Source organism: Andrographis paniculata, unplaced genomic scaffold (assembly GCF_009805555.1).
Source record: "Andrographis paniculata isolate CXL003 unplaced genomic scaffold, ASM980555v1 Contig55END, whole genome shotgun sequence".
NCBI lineage: Eukaryota > Viridiplantae > Streptophyta > Magnoliopsida > Lamiales > Acanthaceae > Andrographis > Andrographis paniculata.
The window spans coordinates 3,323,123-3,340,024 of NW_026137590.1; the positions used below are offsets into that span (position 1 = coordinate 3,323,123).

The 16,902-nt window shown below is 31.1% G+C and overlaps 1 protein-coding gene across 1 annotated transcript; it reads right to left on the minus strand.

Moving 5' to 3' along the window:
• Positions 1-5,402: 5,402 nt before the first annotated feature.
• On the minus strand, positions 5,403-6,323 carry LOC127256519 (pleckstrin homology domain-containing protein 1). Its single transcript, XM_051282570.1, has 2 exons — positions 5,748-6,323; positions 5,403-5,613 (listed from the first exon to the last, which is right to left on the minus strand). The coding sequence occupies exon 1, from the start codon at positions 6,207-6,209 to the stop codon at positions 5,775-5,777; it is 435 nt and encodes a 144-aa protein (XP_051138527.1). The 5' UTR covers positions 6,210-6,323; the 3' UTR covers positions 5,403-5,613; positions 5,748-5,774.
• Positions 6,324-16,902: the final 10,579 nt, after the last annotated feature.

Genomic DNA, 16,902 nt, shown 5'->3' on the forward strand with positions numbered 1-16,902 from the left:
AATGATTAAGATTTTTTCTAATTTGGCAAAATAGCAAAAAAAAAAAAAAAAACCCTTGTGGTTTCCAAATTTGTTGAAAATATCTAGTGGTTCTAAAACTTCAAAAATTCTATTTGTTTCCAAAATGTTGCAAAACATCCCCATCCGTTAGGATTTAACGTCACGAGATTTTTGGTCCATAAACTGATATATTTCTTTATAAAATTATTAAAGTACCGTAATGCCTATTTTTTACGACGACTTCTTCTTCCTTATTCTTTCTTCTTCTCCACACTATTACCAAACATTTGAAAAATGCCTATTTCTTCTTCTTCTTCTTTATAAAATTATTAAAGTATTTAAATAATTAATTTAGTAATAATTAATTGTGTAACACCCTACATTTCTTCTTAAAAAACAACATTCACCGCTTGTTAAAGAAACAAAAACAAAAACAAAAATTGTCCCTTACAAATCCCGACGACTCCAGATTCATCTGACATACATGGTTCGTCTAATGTAACTTGCATTTGTCAGACCTAGTTTAATAGTATTAAGCTAAAGGAATAAGGGTGAGCATTGATTTCTTCAAATCGAATAAAAAATTTTCCTATTTGGATGGTTTAGTTTGGATTGTTCGGTTAATTGGTTCGGTTCTGTTACGTATGAAATTTAGAATTAGGTTAAAAAGCCCAAGGTAAAAGAAAAAATAGGCCTGGCAATAAGTTGATCGAACTGGTTGAAGGACATTGTTGGAAACTCAGAAAAAATAGATATATTTCTAAGAAAATTGCAGGTCGGGAAGTCCTCAGGACGGGAGGTCCGCAGGTCGGGAAGTCCCCAGGTCGAAAAGTTATCAGGACAAAAAGTCCTTAGGTCGGGAAGTCTTCAGGTCGGGAGGTCCTTAGGTCGGAAAGTACTTAGGTCGGGAGGTCCTCAGGTCGGGAAGTCCGTAGGTCGGAAAGTCCTCAAGTCGGGACAGGTCGGGAGGTCTGCGACTGGATCAACAAGTCAGATGGTTTGCAAGTCGGGAGGATTGACAGTCGGGCCAAAAGGGCGGAATGTCTGTGGTCGGCTCAAAGAGTGAAATAGAGTGATAATTTTGGTCTGCTGAGGACAAGTGTCAGCAGGAGAAGGGTTGGCATACGGTTGAAAATGAGACGTTGTAATCGTTTGGGCGACGGTTTCCAGAACAGTTTCTCAGGGAATATTTAAGGATTTAAATTTTTTGGAGAAGGCATCTTCAATCAACTTCAACAAAACAAAGTCAAATTTGGGGATTACCACTTTAAATTTCCAATATTTTAATTTCCAGTTAATTTCTTTATATATCGTACAGTCTTTAGAGATTCCTAACTAATTAATCAAGTTTAAAGATATTTTCCATATCTTTAAATTATACTTTTTGTTTATTGAAAAAATACATCAACAGGTTCGATCCAAAATCAAATTTATAAATTTCGGTTTCGGCTCGATTATAATTTTTAATTTTCAATTTTGATTAATAGAAACAACCGAATTTTTTAAAAATAATAAAATAATATATTAATAAATAGTATATGTAAATTATATATTTATAAATAAAAGTTCAGTTTATTATATTTTAAACCATTTATTTGATTTTGAAAAATTTTGATTCAGTTTCGGTTTTAATTTTTACAAAACGAAAAATCAATTAAAATTTAAATCAATTTAATTAAATTTTTAACGTCTTACAAGTATGACACGGTCAAAACCCCTTTACTTTTATTTCTCGCCTCAATACAAATATTTTTTATCTATATTTAAAACTCTTCATTTTTTTTATAAAATTAGTTTTAAATTAATTATAAATAAATAAATAAATAAATATTTTTATTTATTTATATTATATAAAATTTTATTTTTTATAAAATAATATTTATATTATATATATTTTATTGAAATATAATACTATAAATATTCAAAATATCAACAATATTACTTATATAAAAAATAAAATTATAATTTATTATTAATAACCCACTAATTTATATTTACATATCCCTGGCCAAAGAGGGTAACCTACTGACGGAGAGGGCTTGATATTTTAGCATGGCAAACACAAATTGGATTCACAACCTACACTTACAGGAAGGGATAATTAGGGATGTCCGCGAGGCGATTTCGGGACGGGTTCTGCAAACCCCGAGACCCGCTTCGCTAGAAAATATTAGGCTCCGAGACCCGCTCCTCCCCGCTTCCACCCGGCCCCCGGACCCGCCCCGCCCTGAACCCTTCGGGTCAACCCGGCAAACCCGTTTTTTTTAAAAATATATAATAATAAATATTTTTTTAACAATCGAATACTAAAACAAATAACATTAAAAGTACAAAAAAAAATCTAAAAACAATCAAATATTGATCCATAAAAATAAGATAAATAAATAAATAATATATTTTTATTATATAAATATACATGTATTAGGTATAATAATTTTAAAAATTATTTGGAGCAGTCGACTAATTGAATTTTATATTTAATATTATTTAAGTAAATAAATAATATATTTTTATTATATAAATGTACATATAATTAGTTATAATAATTTTAAAAAATATCCGAGTTCGAGTCCGGATTGAGGCAAGTTTTTAGTAAAATCCGTAATCCGCCCCGAACCCGGCCAAGTTTAAAATTTTAAATTCATAATCTGTCCCGAAACATATTATTTAGACCATAACCCACCCCATTAAAAATGAGTCCGGGGCGGTCCGCCCCATTTGACATCCCTAGGGATAATGTCCATTATCCATCCTCATATTGCAGTGGAGATTAGTGGAGCATTGGCCTTATAAGTTGGGACTCAACTTTCTTTGTTTAGATTCAAATAAATAAATAAATAAATAAAATTTTTTATAATTACTAATTAACAATCATTTAAAAAAATATTAAAAATAATTTTCTATACAAATATTTTCTATTAGTATTATAATATATTAATTATAATATTTTATTATTTTTTCTTAATTTGTACTGCAATTTTAATATAATAATTAATATTTAAATATCAATATGTAAAAAGTAAGTAAAACTTTTAAAACCGGACATAAATAATATTTAATTAATTTTACAAAATACTATATTAAATATTTAATTTTCTATTTATTTTCAAAATTTTCCAAGAAACTCCGTAACATCGAAATCTTTTATCTAAAAAAAATTCATTCAAAAGTAGAGGGAGTGTAGCTCACATTATTGAACTTTGTTGCATACTTGATGTCGGGGTAGTGTGTGGGTGTCTGAATAAATAAAATAATAATAATAATAATAATAATAATAATAATAATAAGAAAATAAGAAAATAAAAAAATAAAAAGAAGAAGAAGACGAAGACCTGCAACACGCACAACATAGTTGAAATATGCTATGCGGTTCTAAAATCACCACCATACTTACATATATAGACTCCGTCCACCAAATTTATTCCTATTTTTCTTTTTAATCCGTCCTTTAAATTTATCTCATTACTAATTTTGACAAAAAATCAAAAAATTAACAATTAATTATTATCCTCCATTCAACACTTATTTACGAGTGTCTAAATTTTCAAATATACCCCAAAATTCCTAATTTTAATGGACGGAAGGAGTATAGCATTACCTCAGCTTCTAGAAAAAAGACACAGAGGTACAAGAACAGCCTCGTGCATTTGAAGACGACGATGGTTCCAAAAGAGTATTAAAGTTCTCAGTCATAGACGGTCGTACCGGCAAATGGCGCCAAATTTCAATTACAGGTTGCCACCTCATCGCTAAATACTACGATCAGATCAGATCAAATCATCCGCGCTCATCAACAAGGAAAGGGAGAGTCTAAGTTATCGAAAATTATTGCATCCATATAATTGGATTCCTCTATAGGAACCCCACCTTTGATGGAAAGAAATAAATCTAATAAAAATCTCGACACTTCATCAACAAATTTCTCTTTACAATGCTAATTGAACCAAACAACAGTTAATGAGCAGCAGTAAATCGAGCATGCTCAACTCAAATCATAATATAATCACGTAATGCACACATTCAATCAATCAAACAATGGCATAGATCATAATGCTCGTGTTCCACAATCATCCGTTTACGCACATTATTAATCAGTTCGAGTTTCAATTTTGTTTACTTATAAAGCTAAATACATCAGCACCATATGAGCATCGAAAGTATGAATTTATGTTTCTCATATATATATATATATATATATATATACATACATATATAATATATAGAAAAATAATGACCTGTAACCGGAGAAAATATCAGCTTTATATATCATTTCCATAGATGCAAAGAGCAATTCATTAAACTTGAATAATGAATCCACAGGGAAACAGCAGGAAAAGTTCAAAGTCAAGTTCAAAAGTATAGTACTGTTAGATATTATCTATATCTATATCTATAATTTAGATATCGATATGATTTATTTACGATCTTTTTATAAGAAAATATGAGATTTAGTTTGTTAGGATAGTTTTTCTACACCTACCCATATATGTATACTTTCCTTTCTTTTTCCCTTGGAAAAAAATAAGAATATCTTCCCCTATTTCTCTACAAGTTCCAGTGCACCACCACGGCGACGACGCATGCACTATGTATGTTCTTTTCTAATAACCTTTCTTAAAGAAAGAAATCAACACAGTCCAAATTATATCGCTAGAACAAAACTATCCTTGGTAAGGTGGAAGAGAACACCAGCCAAACTGCAAATATAAGTTCTAGGAGGAGAGTAAAATCTCCAAGATCATGCTCATGGCTCAGCAATGACATATGTCCTAATACAAGATTTTTCAGTTTCACCTCTAAAATGTGCTTATCTTTCACGACTATTGATTTATATCTTTTCATATTTTCATCCGCCTAAGATGCTACAAAAATATGGAAAGTTACCACACATTAATATTGAAATAAAAACAGCAGCATGAATTGCACACCTTCCTTCATTTCAATAAGATGCAAAAAAAGACTGATCAATTGAGAGCTTTGGAATACATCAAAATTCATCAATAGATTAACAGAAGTGAACCGCCAGATCATCAGCAAACTTCAGAAGATCAAAATGGATAAGCTTTTTCCTCTTTTGAAGACATTTACCATACCAATTGCATATAACATATTGGCAACATGCTACAACTCTTGTCCTCAACCATAGTTGGGGCTGCGTAAGACTTATCGAATATACTATTACCTTATCTTTGCCGAGAAAATCCTTTAGACCTTCAGTATCATGATAGCAACCAGCTACAAATTCTTCCATACTGATTGCCCAAGAACCTATATAAAGATTCAATAGCAAGACCATGTTCCAACATCGAAGAGGCATACCAACACATTGGCAAAAGGGGTTCAAACACAGTGAACTTCAACAAAAAATCAAATCTGCAAACACATGAAAATGAAAGACACAGTAGAACAAAACGTAGAAGCTTAGATTGGGCACAGAATTTGAAATTACCACATTACAATTCACTTCATTCGTCTCTTCCTCTTCATTTATACATCAGTCAGAGATTTCAAATGTAATGTATAGGTAATAGGAACTTCATTAACATTACATTTTCAATATTAACAGCTACTACACTCCAGAAATCCGTACACCTGAAAACCCCCTCCCGAGCCCTAACACCATCCAAATGAGATCGAACGAAACACAAATCAAGCAGCCATACATACAGAAACAGCTAAAATAAAACGGAAGAACAAAGAAAATTTGAAAATCTCACAAATAAGATCTCATAAAAGCGCAATAGAACCTGCTAGTTACTTGATCCTTCACCGAATCATTTCCGGCTGTCGTAATCGAGGATCTCGCTATCAGTAACCGACCTCGAGTGCTGAACAATCGATCGCCCAACTGAATTGATCCAATCCTCCTTCTCCTTCTCCGAATCAGCAATGAAGTACATCGTATCATTACGGGTGGATAATTCGAAGGCGAATTGGCGATTAAGCACATCCTCGGCGCCCTTGACGGTTAGGCAATTGGCCACGGGGATGACGCCGCGCGGCCTGGAGGCCCGGGTGACATTGGATTCCTTGAACCAGAATAGCTTTCCCTGCTTGAGGACAAACCAGCGGCGACGCCAAGTCTTGATGTACTCACCTTGCTTGGTGAGCCAGCCGGCGCGCTCAGGTGGGCCCCAGAACTCGACGCCGTCGTAGTCATCGGTGTTGGCTTGGATCGAGTCCATCGCGGCTCGCCATAGGCTGGCCATGGATGGTGTTCTCCGGTGATGGAGATGGAGATGGAGATTGATCGAAGGAAGGAAGATTCGAGAAATGAAGATATTATACGCAATGTAATGAAAATTTTTTTGGAATATCGAGACTCACTGATCCCACGCGCTTCGTGCGTCCTAACACTACCCAGACCCCAGTACTATTTTTTATTTTTTATTTTTATTTTTGTTTTCTTACTTCCTTTTCTTTTTAATAAATGAGAGAGAATGAGTAATCTTGTTTTATTTGTTTTCTTATTTATACTCACATAATAGTTTGGTTTAATTCTTTTTAAGTAGGAATAGTGCATTTTTTTCTTGATGGTTATGTAAAAAGCTTGTATCCTATAATATGTTTGTTCTGAATTTGTAACCATCACGTACCGACGTTCAAACTTCGACGTCTTCAAATTTATCTGTTACATATGGTTCGTCTATTATGATTTGTTTTATCAGGCTTAGTTGATAGAATATTAGATTCAGCCGAAAATTTACTCTGTACGTGATTGCGGATTCCCACGTTATAAAAAAAAGATTTTGTAATGGTTCTAAATTTAAAATATTTATAAATAATTGAATAGGAAGATTTGACCAATTTATTAGTACGAAATTATTTTATTTTAGAATGAATTTATACAAATTTATTTTTATATTTCTTTGAAAGAACTCGTACTAACGAAATGATATGTAAACTTATAAAAATTGTAGTTCTTGTAATTTTCTTGTAATTTTCAATACTTTCTCGGTCCCGAAAGTAAGTATCTATTTGCTTTTATCACGTAATTTTAGAAATATTAGTATTATATTGGAATATAGTAGGAATAAAGTAGAAATGACTAAAATAACCTTATTAACATGTGTGATATAAAAGTAATGACATTTCTGTAATATATTGTAAGTTGTAAGGGTATTTGTAATGTTAGATAGACAGTACAGTTACTAAAAAAAATGGATACTTTTGTTATAGTACAGACTAAAATGGAAAAATTGATATTTTGTTATGGGACGGAGGGAGTATAAAATTTAGATTTGCATTCCAATGATCTAGATAATGATTGTTAAAAAGGCTTAAGACAATAATTAAGGTGGTGATATAATTTTTTTTTTAAGGCATAGTTATAGTTATGCAAAGAGGGCAATGTGTATAAATTGAAAGCATTTACCATAAGAACCTGCTCCAATATAATCATATATTATTATATTTTGAGTGCGCCCGGGTAAATATCTTATTGAATATAATAGCACACAAACTAAATTCGACAAGACAAGTCACACTAGGCAAATTATATATGGCATATAAGATATTGAGGTGTCGGAAATTTAAACCAATGATCTCACGATTACGAATTCAACCTATATCACCAGATTAATCTCTTACAGGACATAAATAGGTGTATTTTGATTGAATTTGGAGTGGGTTCGAAACTATTTCAAAACTTATTTTAAAAAAACAATCAAATCAAATATTTGGTTTTTTTAATTTATATATTAAAAACTTAGTTTTTTTTAATTCAAAACATCGTATATTAGATACTTATTTATATTTTACACTCTTTGTCCAAAAGAAAAAGTATAGAGTGTATAAATAATATAGTATTTAATGTGTAAAAATAAATGTTTTGAATGGAAAGCAAAAAATATTTCGTGATCATCCCATCCTGTCTATTACTCCCTATCTAAGAAAAAATCTTTATTCTATAAATGATTAAATAGAAAACTGTTTTTCTAGTCTCATGTAATCCATTTATCATTTTAAGATATAATTAAACTCTGAATTGGATTGGTCCCACAACTAAAAATATTTTGAAGAAATGATCCTCCGACACCAGAGCTGTTGATATAGCAGTATGGTGACCAGGGCCGTTCCTAACTTTCGAAAGGCCCGGGGCGAAATAAAAATTAGAGGCCCTTAAATATATATATATATATAATATTTTTTACCTATAATGAAATATAAATTAAAAAAAAATAAAAATTCTAGCATAAATTTTAAAAATTGCTTAAGACTCCCTTATATTTAACAAACGTTATATTAAACTCCGTCGTACAAAAAATATAGATGAAAATTCATATTCTCAACACAAAAACAATATAAAAATGAGTTTAATGAAACGTTTTTTTTAAAGTATAAGGGAGTTCATGTCATTTTTAAAGTATATAGAGGGTTTACACTGAGTTTCGAAATCATAAAGACGTTATTGATAATTTTGCATAATAATAATAATAATAATAATAATAATAATTTTATCTAAAATTTATTATCTTTTTAGTGCAAAAAAAAATAATTAAAACAACAATAAAAAACCCCTAAATATATATAAATAATCTATGCCGATTTTTTTTACCTATAATAGAATATAAATTATTAAATAAAATAATTTTTTAGAATTTTTAGATAAAATATCAATAATAGTATTAATATTAACAATCTTAAAACAAAAATTAGGGGCCTATAAATATGTATAAATAATATATTTTTTTATCTATAATAAAATATAAATAATTAAATAAAATAAATTTCATAATATTTTTATATGCAAAATATCACTAATACTATTAATATTAATTTTGTCTAATTTTTTTAATGTATAGAAAAATATTTTTAAATTTTGAAGGTACTTGGGTTTGAACCCAAAACCTCAAAAATAATATAAATAGAACTTAACCACCAAGCTATGCTATTGTACAAAATCTTTAGTGTCAAATAATAATTATATATAAATACCTTATATATAATATAAATAAATAATAGACCCCAATTTAGATTGGGCCCTGGGCAATCGCCCCTTTCGCCCAGGCCCAGGGACGGCCCTGATAGTGACAATTCGAAGATTGTATGAATAACATGTAGAAATTATTTAAGAATCATTTTAAAACTATAATTAACTTTATATTCGATTAGTCTCATAACTAAACAATTTTGACAGAAATGATCTTCAAATGTTGTTACGAAAGACAAGAGGAAGGGAAAGGTTCAGAAGAAAGAGGCCAATTTTAACTTAAGGTAAACTGTTTTTTTTAGTGAATCCCTTATAATTTTTGTCCCGTAAGTGGAACAGCAAACTAATCTCATTCATAAGTGAAAATTTTTTGTTATTTTAGTCCTCTGGCGCCAGAGAGGCCCCGCGTGGCTCACCGGAAGCCACATGTCCGCCAGGTGTCCCGCTAGGTCAGCGACACCTGGCGGAGACGTGGATTTTTTTAATTCTTTTTCAATTGGACCAAATAAAAAAATAAAAAAAAGACATAAAATTAAAAATAATTTTTTAAAAGAATTAAAAAAGAAAAAGAAAAGAAATCCACGTGTCCGCCAAGTGTCGCTGACCTGGCGAACACGTGGCCTCCGGCGAGCCACGCGGACGTCTCCGGCGTCGAAGGACTAAAACAGCGAAAATTTTTCACTTATAGGACTAGTTTGCGACATGCTCCACTTACGGGATTAAAATGATAAGAGGATCCAGTTACGGGATTAAAAAAATAGTTTATCCTTTTAACTTATTCTGCTATTGCGAGCGGAAAAAGGCATATACATCAATGAGTTTGCACCCCAGCGAAAAAGGACTTAGCCAGCCGAGTCAGCCAACTAGTCAGCCTAAACAGTCCAAGCATCCTAAGGTCATCCGCATCAATGAAACCCAACATGGGTTTCTTCCCTCTTTCTCTTCTCTTCCACGTCATATTCTTTTTTTCCGCCACATCATCGAAGAAACTCATTTCATTTTATCCCTCCATCAAAGAAACTCATTTACACCGATTATAATTTCTCTTTCCTCTATATTATTAAATTATCTATTTTTAAAATAATTTAAATAATAATTATTTTATCTGATATACATATTTATTTACGTAATAATTTAATTTATAAATTATAAAAAAAATAAAATTTTATATAATATAAAAATATTAATACATATAATTTAATTAAAATACATAAAAAATAATAAATAATATACTTTTTTTTTTGTCACATGCCCGAATTAAATTGAGACATGTGGCAGAATAAGCCACAACAACTTTGTGTCAGAAGTGCTGGGCAGAGCTGTGGCTCTCTCCTCTATTTCCAAGTCATTTTTTTCTTTTTTCTTTTTATATACAAGCTGACGTGGGGTTCTCTGTGGATGCCCTAATAGTCCAACATATTTTTGTCTTCCCAATCTAGTAATGAACTCATTTCCTTCAGCCATTAGGGAGTGAGTGAGCCATCTGCTATTGAACTTGAGGGGGAGTGGAAAACATTGTTAGAAAGGGGCACCCTAAGCTGAATCAACCTTATAATAGTAGAGTATATTGAGGATGAGTGTTCTGCTGCTCCCGTTGGAGCTAATACTACTACTGCCGATGAAGCTACCAGGATTAAGGCAGTAATAACAAATTTACCAATTTTGCAGGTATCTCCCAACACAAAAGAAACAACAAGTCCGGGGGCAAGCGAAGACGAGCCAATTGTTTATAACCCCCAAACACCTTAGGAAAAACACTTGTAGCTCCCTCGATTCCTCCCTTTACCAAATTTTATCTGTCAACATTATTTGAGGAGAAGAATGATGAGGAAAAAGTAAGAAAGGAGAAGAGGAAGAGGAAGCTCGGGAGCAACACTAAGAAAGGAGAAGAGGAAGAGGAAGCTCGGGAGCAACACTAAGAAAGGAGAAGAGGAAGAGGAAGCTCGGGAGCAACACCGGAAAAGAGTAATGAAGACTTTGGCCAAGTTATCGTGATGGTAGAACCCACTAGCCGAATCGAGCTGTAAACGAGCTGAATCGAGCCGTGCTTGTCATGTTTGAGTTCGACTCGTTAATGACTGGAGCTCGGCTCGTGTTCGTTCGTTAAGAGATATGAACTGAAATTTTTGTTTGAGCTCGGCTCGTTAGCAATTTTGTTGTTCGCATTTGGTTTGGCTCGGCTCGTTAAGAGATTTTTTATTTATTTATTTTTTCAAAAAAATTAAATTGAATTAATAATAATAATAATAATAATTTTATATTAATAAATTTAAATAAAATAGAATCAACTATAATATTTATAAAGATATATATGTATACTTATTAAATATAAAAATATTAATTTAATTTCTGAATAAATATTGTCAAACATTCGCAAACAAGCTCAGGCTCATTTGTGAACATAACTAATCAAAATTTATATTCGTGTTCGGCTCGTCTAACTTAACGAACAAGCTCTTAACAAACTCAAACGAGCCGAATTCGCAAACTATTTGTTTTCTTGTACAACTCTACTCCTAACTGTGAAAGCATAAAGGGAGTTGAGGGAATTCGAAGCAATCAGACACTTGCTCCCCGTCCTAGAGCCAACTCTAGAGGCAATCGCTGTGATCTGGATGAGCTGATGATCAACCAATTCCTATACAACAAACACATGATGTAAGGATTGGTCAACTAGATGGTTAAACGACTGACTCACCACGAGGATAAAACTACTACAGCGGAGATGAGAACAACTCAAATCCAATAAAAAAACCATATCCACAGACGCTCAGATAGTTAGCCTTGTATAAAAAACTACAACCATGGCAATGACACAAGATGAATTAATGCAAGAGCAACTTGCACTCTAGAGGGGACATTATCAACTCTTGGCAGAAATCGAGGCGCGCCGACACTCGCCATAATGCAGTACGGGCTAGCTAGCTAAAATAGATGATCCAACGAATCATCCAAGGGATGGATAAAGCGGGGCATCAATATTTTGATTTAATTGATGCTGAATGTCCCCCGTTTAAGTGAAATCTTCCTCTCTTTGTATTATAATGTAAAGAATGGTAGACCCTGTACAGATTTTTGCCGAATCAATGAGACCTGGAATTTTTGGTAGAAAGTTAAAAATTTTCAATACTTGTATACCTATCATAATTGAAAGCATGTTTATATACTTTTAATTCTCTTAATAGATTGCTGAAGTTAAGTTTTAGATATATATTTGTTTTTACAGCGGAGTTAGATCACTTTTGAGTGCTGAAATTAGTAATTTTTCCTTTACCCTATTTAATAATTCGAATGTTGAGTTAAACCAAGTCTCGCTTCAATGATTTGAAAAGGTTAGTGTCCGTTCGTTTTAATTTTTTCATACTTAGTAGGGTGATCGAACTTTTTCCCATCGGCTTAGTATATATGAAATGACGTCAAAATAAGAAATCATTAAAGATAGTTTGAGAAACAATTGAGAAAAGAGGGAGAACTTATCATTAAAGGAACTGAAAAGTCCCGTGCAGCGATGAAGAAATAGATATGATTAAAAGAAACAAAATTTATACTTTAATTGATCGTGGAATATAATGAGCGATAAAAAATATTCCGTTTCCTATAGACCGAAGGTTACCATATAAAAAACAATCTCCTATGAGCGAGCAAATTTGATTATACCTGGTGACTTAAATCAATGTTAAATCATAATGACAAGTTTTGGAAGCTTAAGGATCACTTGCTTTTATTTTAGATTTACTTCTATATACAACCATTGCACAAATCTTATGCAACACTTGATTATCTTGAACGGTTTAACTCTCTATTCCTTTAGTTGAATTAGTTCAAGCACGAACAAATTTTAGTGTGAACAGGTTTAATAACTCAAAAATTAAGCATATTTTTTACTTACAAACTATGTGTATTATTTGGATTTCTTTTTTATTGATTTATTTCACTTGATATGATTTAATCTCCTTAGTTCAGATTTATTAATATTTTAGTCCTATGTAAGTGAAATTCAGGCCCAAAGTTCATCATTCTAAGTGTAGCCATGAAGGCAAACATACTCTATGCCAGCGGTGAGAACCCCACTCAAGGCGAAGTCCAAAAGCCTAAGAATTTCCAACTTCCAGCATAAAACTGAAGAGAAAGTCTATCCGCACAAGCGATGCATGTCTCACAACGGTACAACCATTCCAGTTCTGCCGTGCAATGAAGATCAACTCTGCTTGAGCGATGTTGATGCCCTTCTTGGCTGAAGCGAGGAGAATTTGTGCCCATACTTTCTAGACACAGTGAGCTAGCGAGTTGAAAGTTATGACAGTTCCAATAGACTAAAACATCTTATCCGTCTAAAAATCTAACTACTCTGTGATTACAACTAGGGGTGTTGAAATTAAACTCGATACAAAAAAATTGAATCCGTTCGACCTGAAATTTATCAAGTTCGGGCCTAGGTATTTTGGATTTGAAAAAAAATCGGATTGATCTGAACCGAAAATGAAAAAAAATTCGTGTCGTGTTCAAATAGAATTTCGGATTGACTTGATAACCCAGAATTTTAAAATCAGGTCAAATTTCGAGTTTCGGTTTTAACCCGAATTTACTTATTATTATTATTATTATTTTAATTTATAATATGTACACACTACAAGAAAGTTGAAATTTATCTACAAAATAATTTTATAGCAAAAGGTAATAAATTCATAGCAAAAAAGTTTGTGACAAAACTCATTTTGTCACCTATACCGCATTAGTAAAGGTCTTTGCCGACAAATATGACTTTCGTAACAAAAAATAAGTTTTTTGGCAAATATGACTTTCGTAACAAAAAATCATAATTTCGTAGTTAAAGCTCTTTTGCCATAAAATTAAAATTTATAACAAAAGAATTTTAACAACAAAATATGTATGATTTTTTTATCCAAATAGTTTTAGCTATGAAAAATAAATTTATAACTAAAATATTTTTTGCTATGAAAATAAATTTTAGCGACAAAATTAATTTTGTAGTACATAATTTATTTTTAGCAATAGAAATTATTTTTTGTTACTAAATGACATATTTTTACTACAGAAGTATTTCGTAGTTAAAAATATTATAACTAATTAGATACTTTTTGTAGTGATATTATATTAAATAATCCCTCCGTCCCATAACTATATATTCATTTGTTTTTTGCACGGGGTTTTAGATATATTAGTATTATATTCGAATGTAGTATAAATAAAGTAGAAATGACTAAAATAACCTTACTAGTATTGTGTGATATAAAAAGTAATGACATTTGTATAATATATTATAAGTAGTAAGGGTATTTCTAACGTTAGGTACTTAAAAAAATAATAATAAAAAATAATAAAAAAAAATAAAAACTGAACAGTTTTGGATTTACATAAATGTAAGATTCTCAAATAAAAAATTATAAATCCTACAATCGTACTTCTACACTACTGACTACATGATCCACCTAAAAGGCCAAAACAAGAATTCTATTTTTCATCTTTTAAAGAAGAAAGAAAAATGCAGGCATCCAGTCGAAACCCTATTCTCTACCAAGTTTCAAACGGTGCTCAGTCAAGCATTGGAGTAGTCGATTTGGAAGACCAATTACTCGAGCAATTCATCTCTTTTAGTGAGTTTTTGTATTTTCTCATTTCATTTGGTTACTTTATCTTTTAATTTTTTTCATTTTTCTATCCTTAATAAATTTGTATTTTTTTATTTTTTAGGCAAATTTAGATTTTTTCAAGTTTTTGGGTTCCTTTCCCGCCGGATTATTGAGGTCAATTTTATGGTCATTTTTGTATTTTTTTTAGTATAACAATAGTGAATGTATTGCATATTATGATGATCATTTTTCACATTTTTTTACATTTATTTTGGTTCAGAAAATGTTCGTCTATGCGCATGTAGTATCTAAAATATGATTTGTACGCATCGTCAGATCTTGAAAAAATGTGCATTGGTCCAATACTCGTCACTTGAAGAATAAAATGATATACATTGTTATAAAATATGTTGTTTATTTTAATGTAATATGGTTTACGAAATATAGTATTATGATGTCGCTCCAGGGCGAATATTGAGTAATTAAATTATTTGCCGTCTTTTTTTACGACACTATGTAACTGGATAAATATTCTATAATTTTTTAGGCATTTAAATAATAAAAAAATGATTAATATAATTTAATTTGGAAACTGCATAATTTTAGGAAGTGGAGGGGAAATTAGTGTAATTCAACACTTTCAAATTTGGATAAAGTATAATGCTCTTTACATTATCGGTTTCAAATATGATTTCACAGTGCAATCGATTAAATTTTGTTACAAATTTTATTGTTTCAAGTGAATACTTCTAATTATACTATTGAAAATATGCAATTCACCTACTGTTTCGGCCATTGATTAAATAATTTCTATATGCAATTACTGATATGCTGAATGAATAATATGATTATGATGTATGTGTCTTTAACATATGATGTCTCGAAGATATAGATATGATGTAATAAAAATTCGTAAATACGTTATTTTCGTGATAAATAAAAAATAGAAAAAACTTATCGCATTCCGCACCTTCTAGAATGTTATCTTCGTCCATGACATACTGAAACTCACCGGAATACGCATCATTTTATTTTATCTTTTTCCACCCTCCGAGTTCTTCAATATACTTTTTTCTTCGATCAACTTCGCAGATAATGTGAATTTTTTTTTTATTTTTTGTTTTTGTAAACTGAAATAGATAATAAGCACAACAAGTATCTATCTATATTTATGTTCTCTTGATTAATTCTGAAATTAATAATTAGTTTATTTATCATACGAATCAAATTACGTATCTACCCATGCATGTAATTTCAACCGTTGTTCAATATTTCTATCCGATGGCTGTAATTTTTTCAAGACTCTCCTGCATTATAAGATCAGGAGAATACCCGGATTGTTAATCATTAATGCAATAACATTAATTCTTTGTCTAAGTAATAATAACAACAAATTTATAAACTAGGGCATGGATTCATATCATGTCGTTTTCGACTACGGTGGAGAGTCATGTATTTTTTGCTCCGGTGGAGAGTCATGTCGTTTTCAACTCCGGTAAAGAGTCATATCATTTTCGGCTCTTGTGGAGAGTTAACTTTTTTCTCTGCTCCGGTGGAGAGTCATCTTGTTTTCGGCTCCGATGGTGAATCAACTATTATTTTTATTTGCATTTTTTTTTGTTATATTCAACTTTATTATCAAACTCAAGTTGGTTTCTATTATACCACTTGATTTTGAGGGGGAATGTTACATATTTTTAGATATTCAGTTTTCAATTTAGTAGATTTATATTTAAATTTGGTTTTATCATAGATTATAATACTTAAATTTGAGTCTATCGAGTATTGTCTATAGATATTTTATTTTAATGATCAATAAGACAATTCATATTTTTCCCTTAAATTTATAATATATTCACTTCAATTTTGTATTGCCTCACTGAGTAGAGACTCGATGCCAACTATATTTAATTATCAATCTGGAGCTATGCATGTTCTGTTTGGGAACCTATCTAGCTAGTTACTTTATATTTTTTGAGATGGCGCTCTAAGACAATTTTTAGCAGAAATAGAAACTTGAACTCATTTATGTGATTGTTGTGGAAAATTTGCGTTATCTATGCCATTGTTTGATCAATAATTGATTGTATATTATATCTTCCCTATGTCCGCCTCTATGGGTTACATTTACCATTTATACTTAACATTAAAAATATTCTTATATTTGTAAAATCTTTTGTACAAATGTCCTTCTATTAGTATTATAAGACACTAATAGAAATATTTTGCAATTTTTTCTTAATTTGTACTACGTTTTGATAGAATAATTAATATTCAAAGATCAACACGCAAAAAGTAAATTACACCCTTGGAACGAGACAGAGGTAGTATATGATATGATTGGAGCTGAGCATGCTCGATTTACTGATGCTCGTTAAT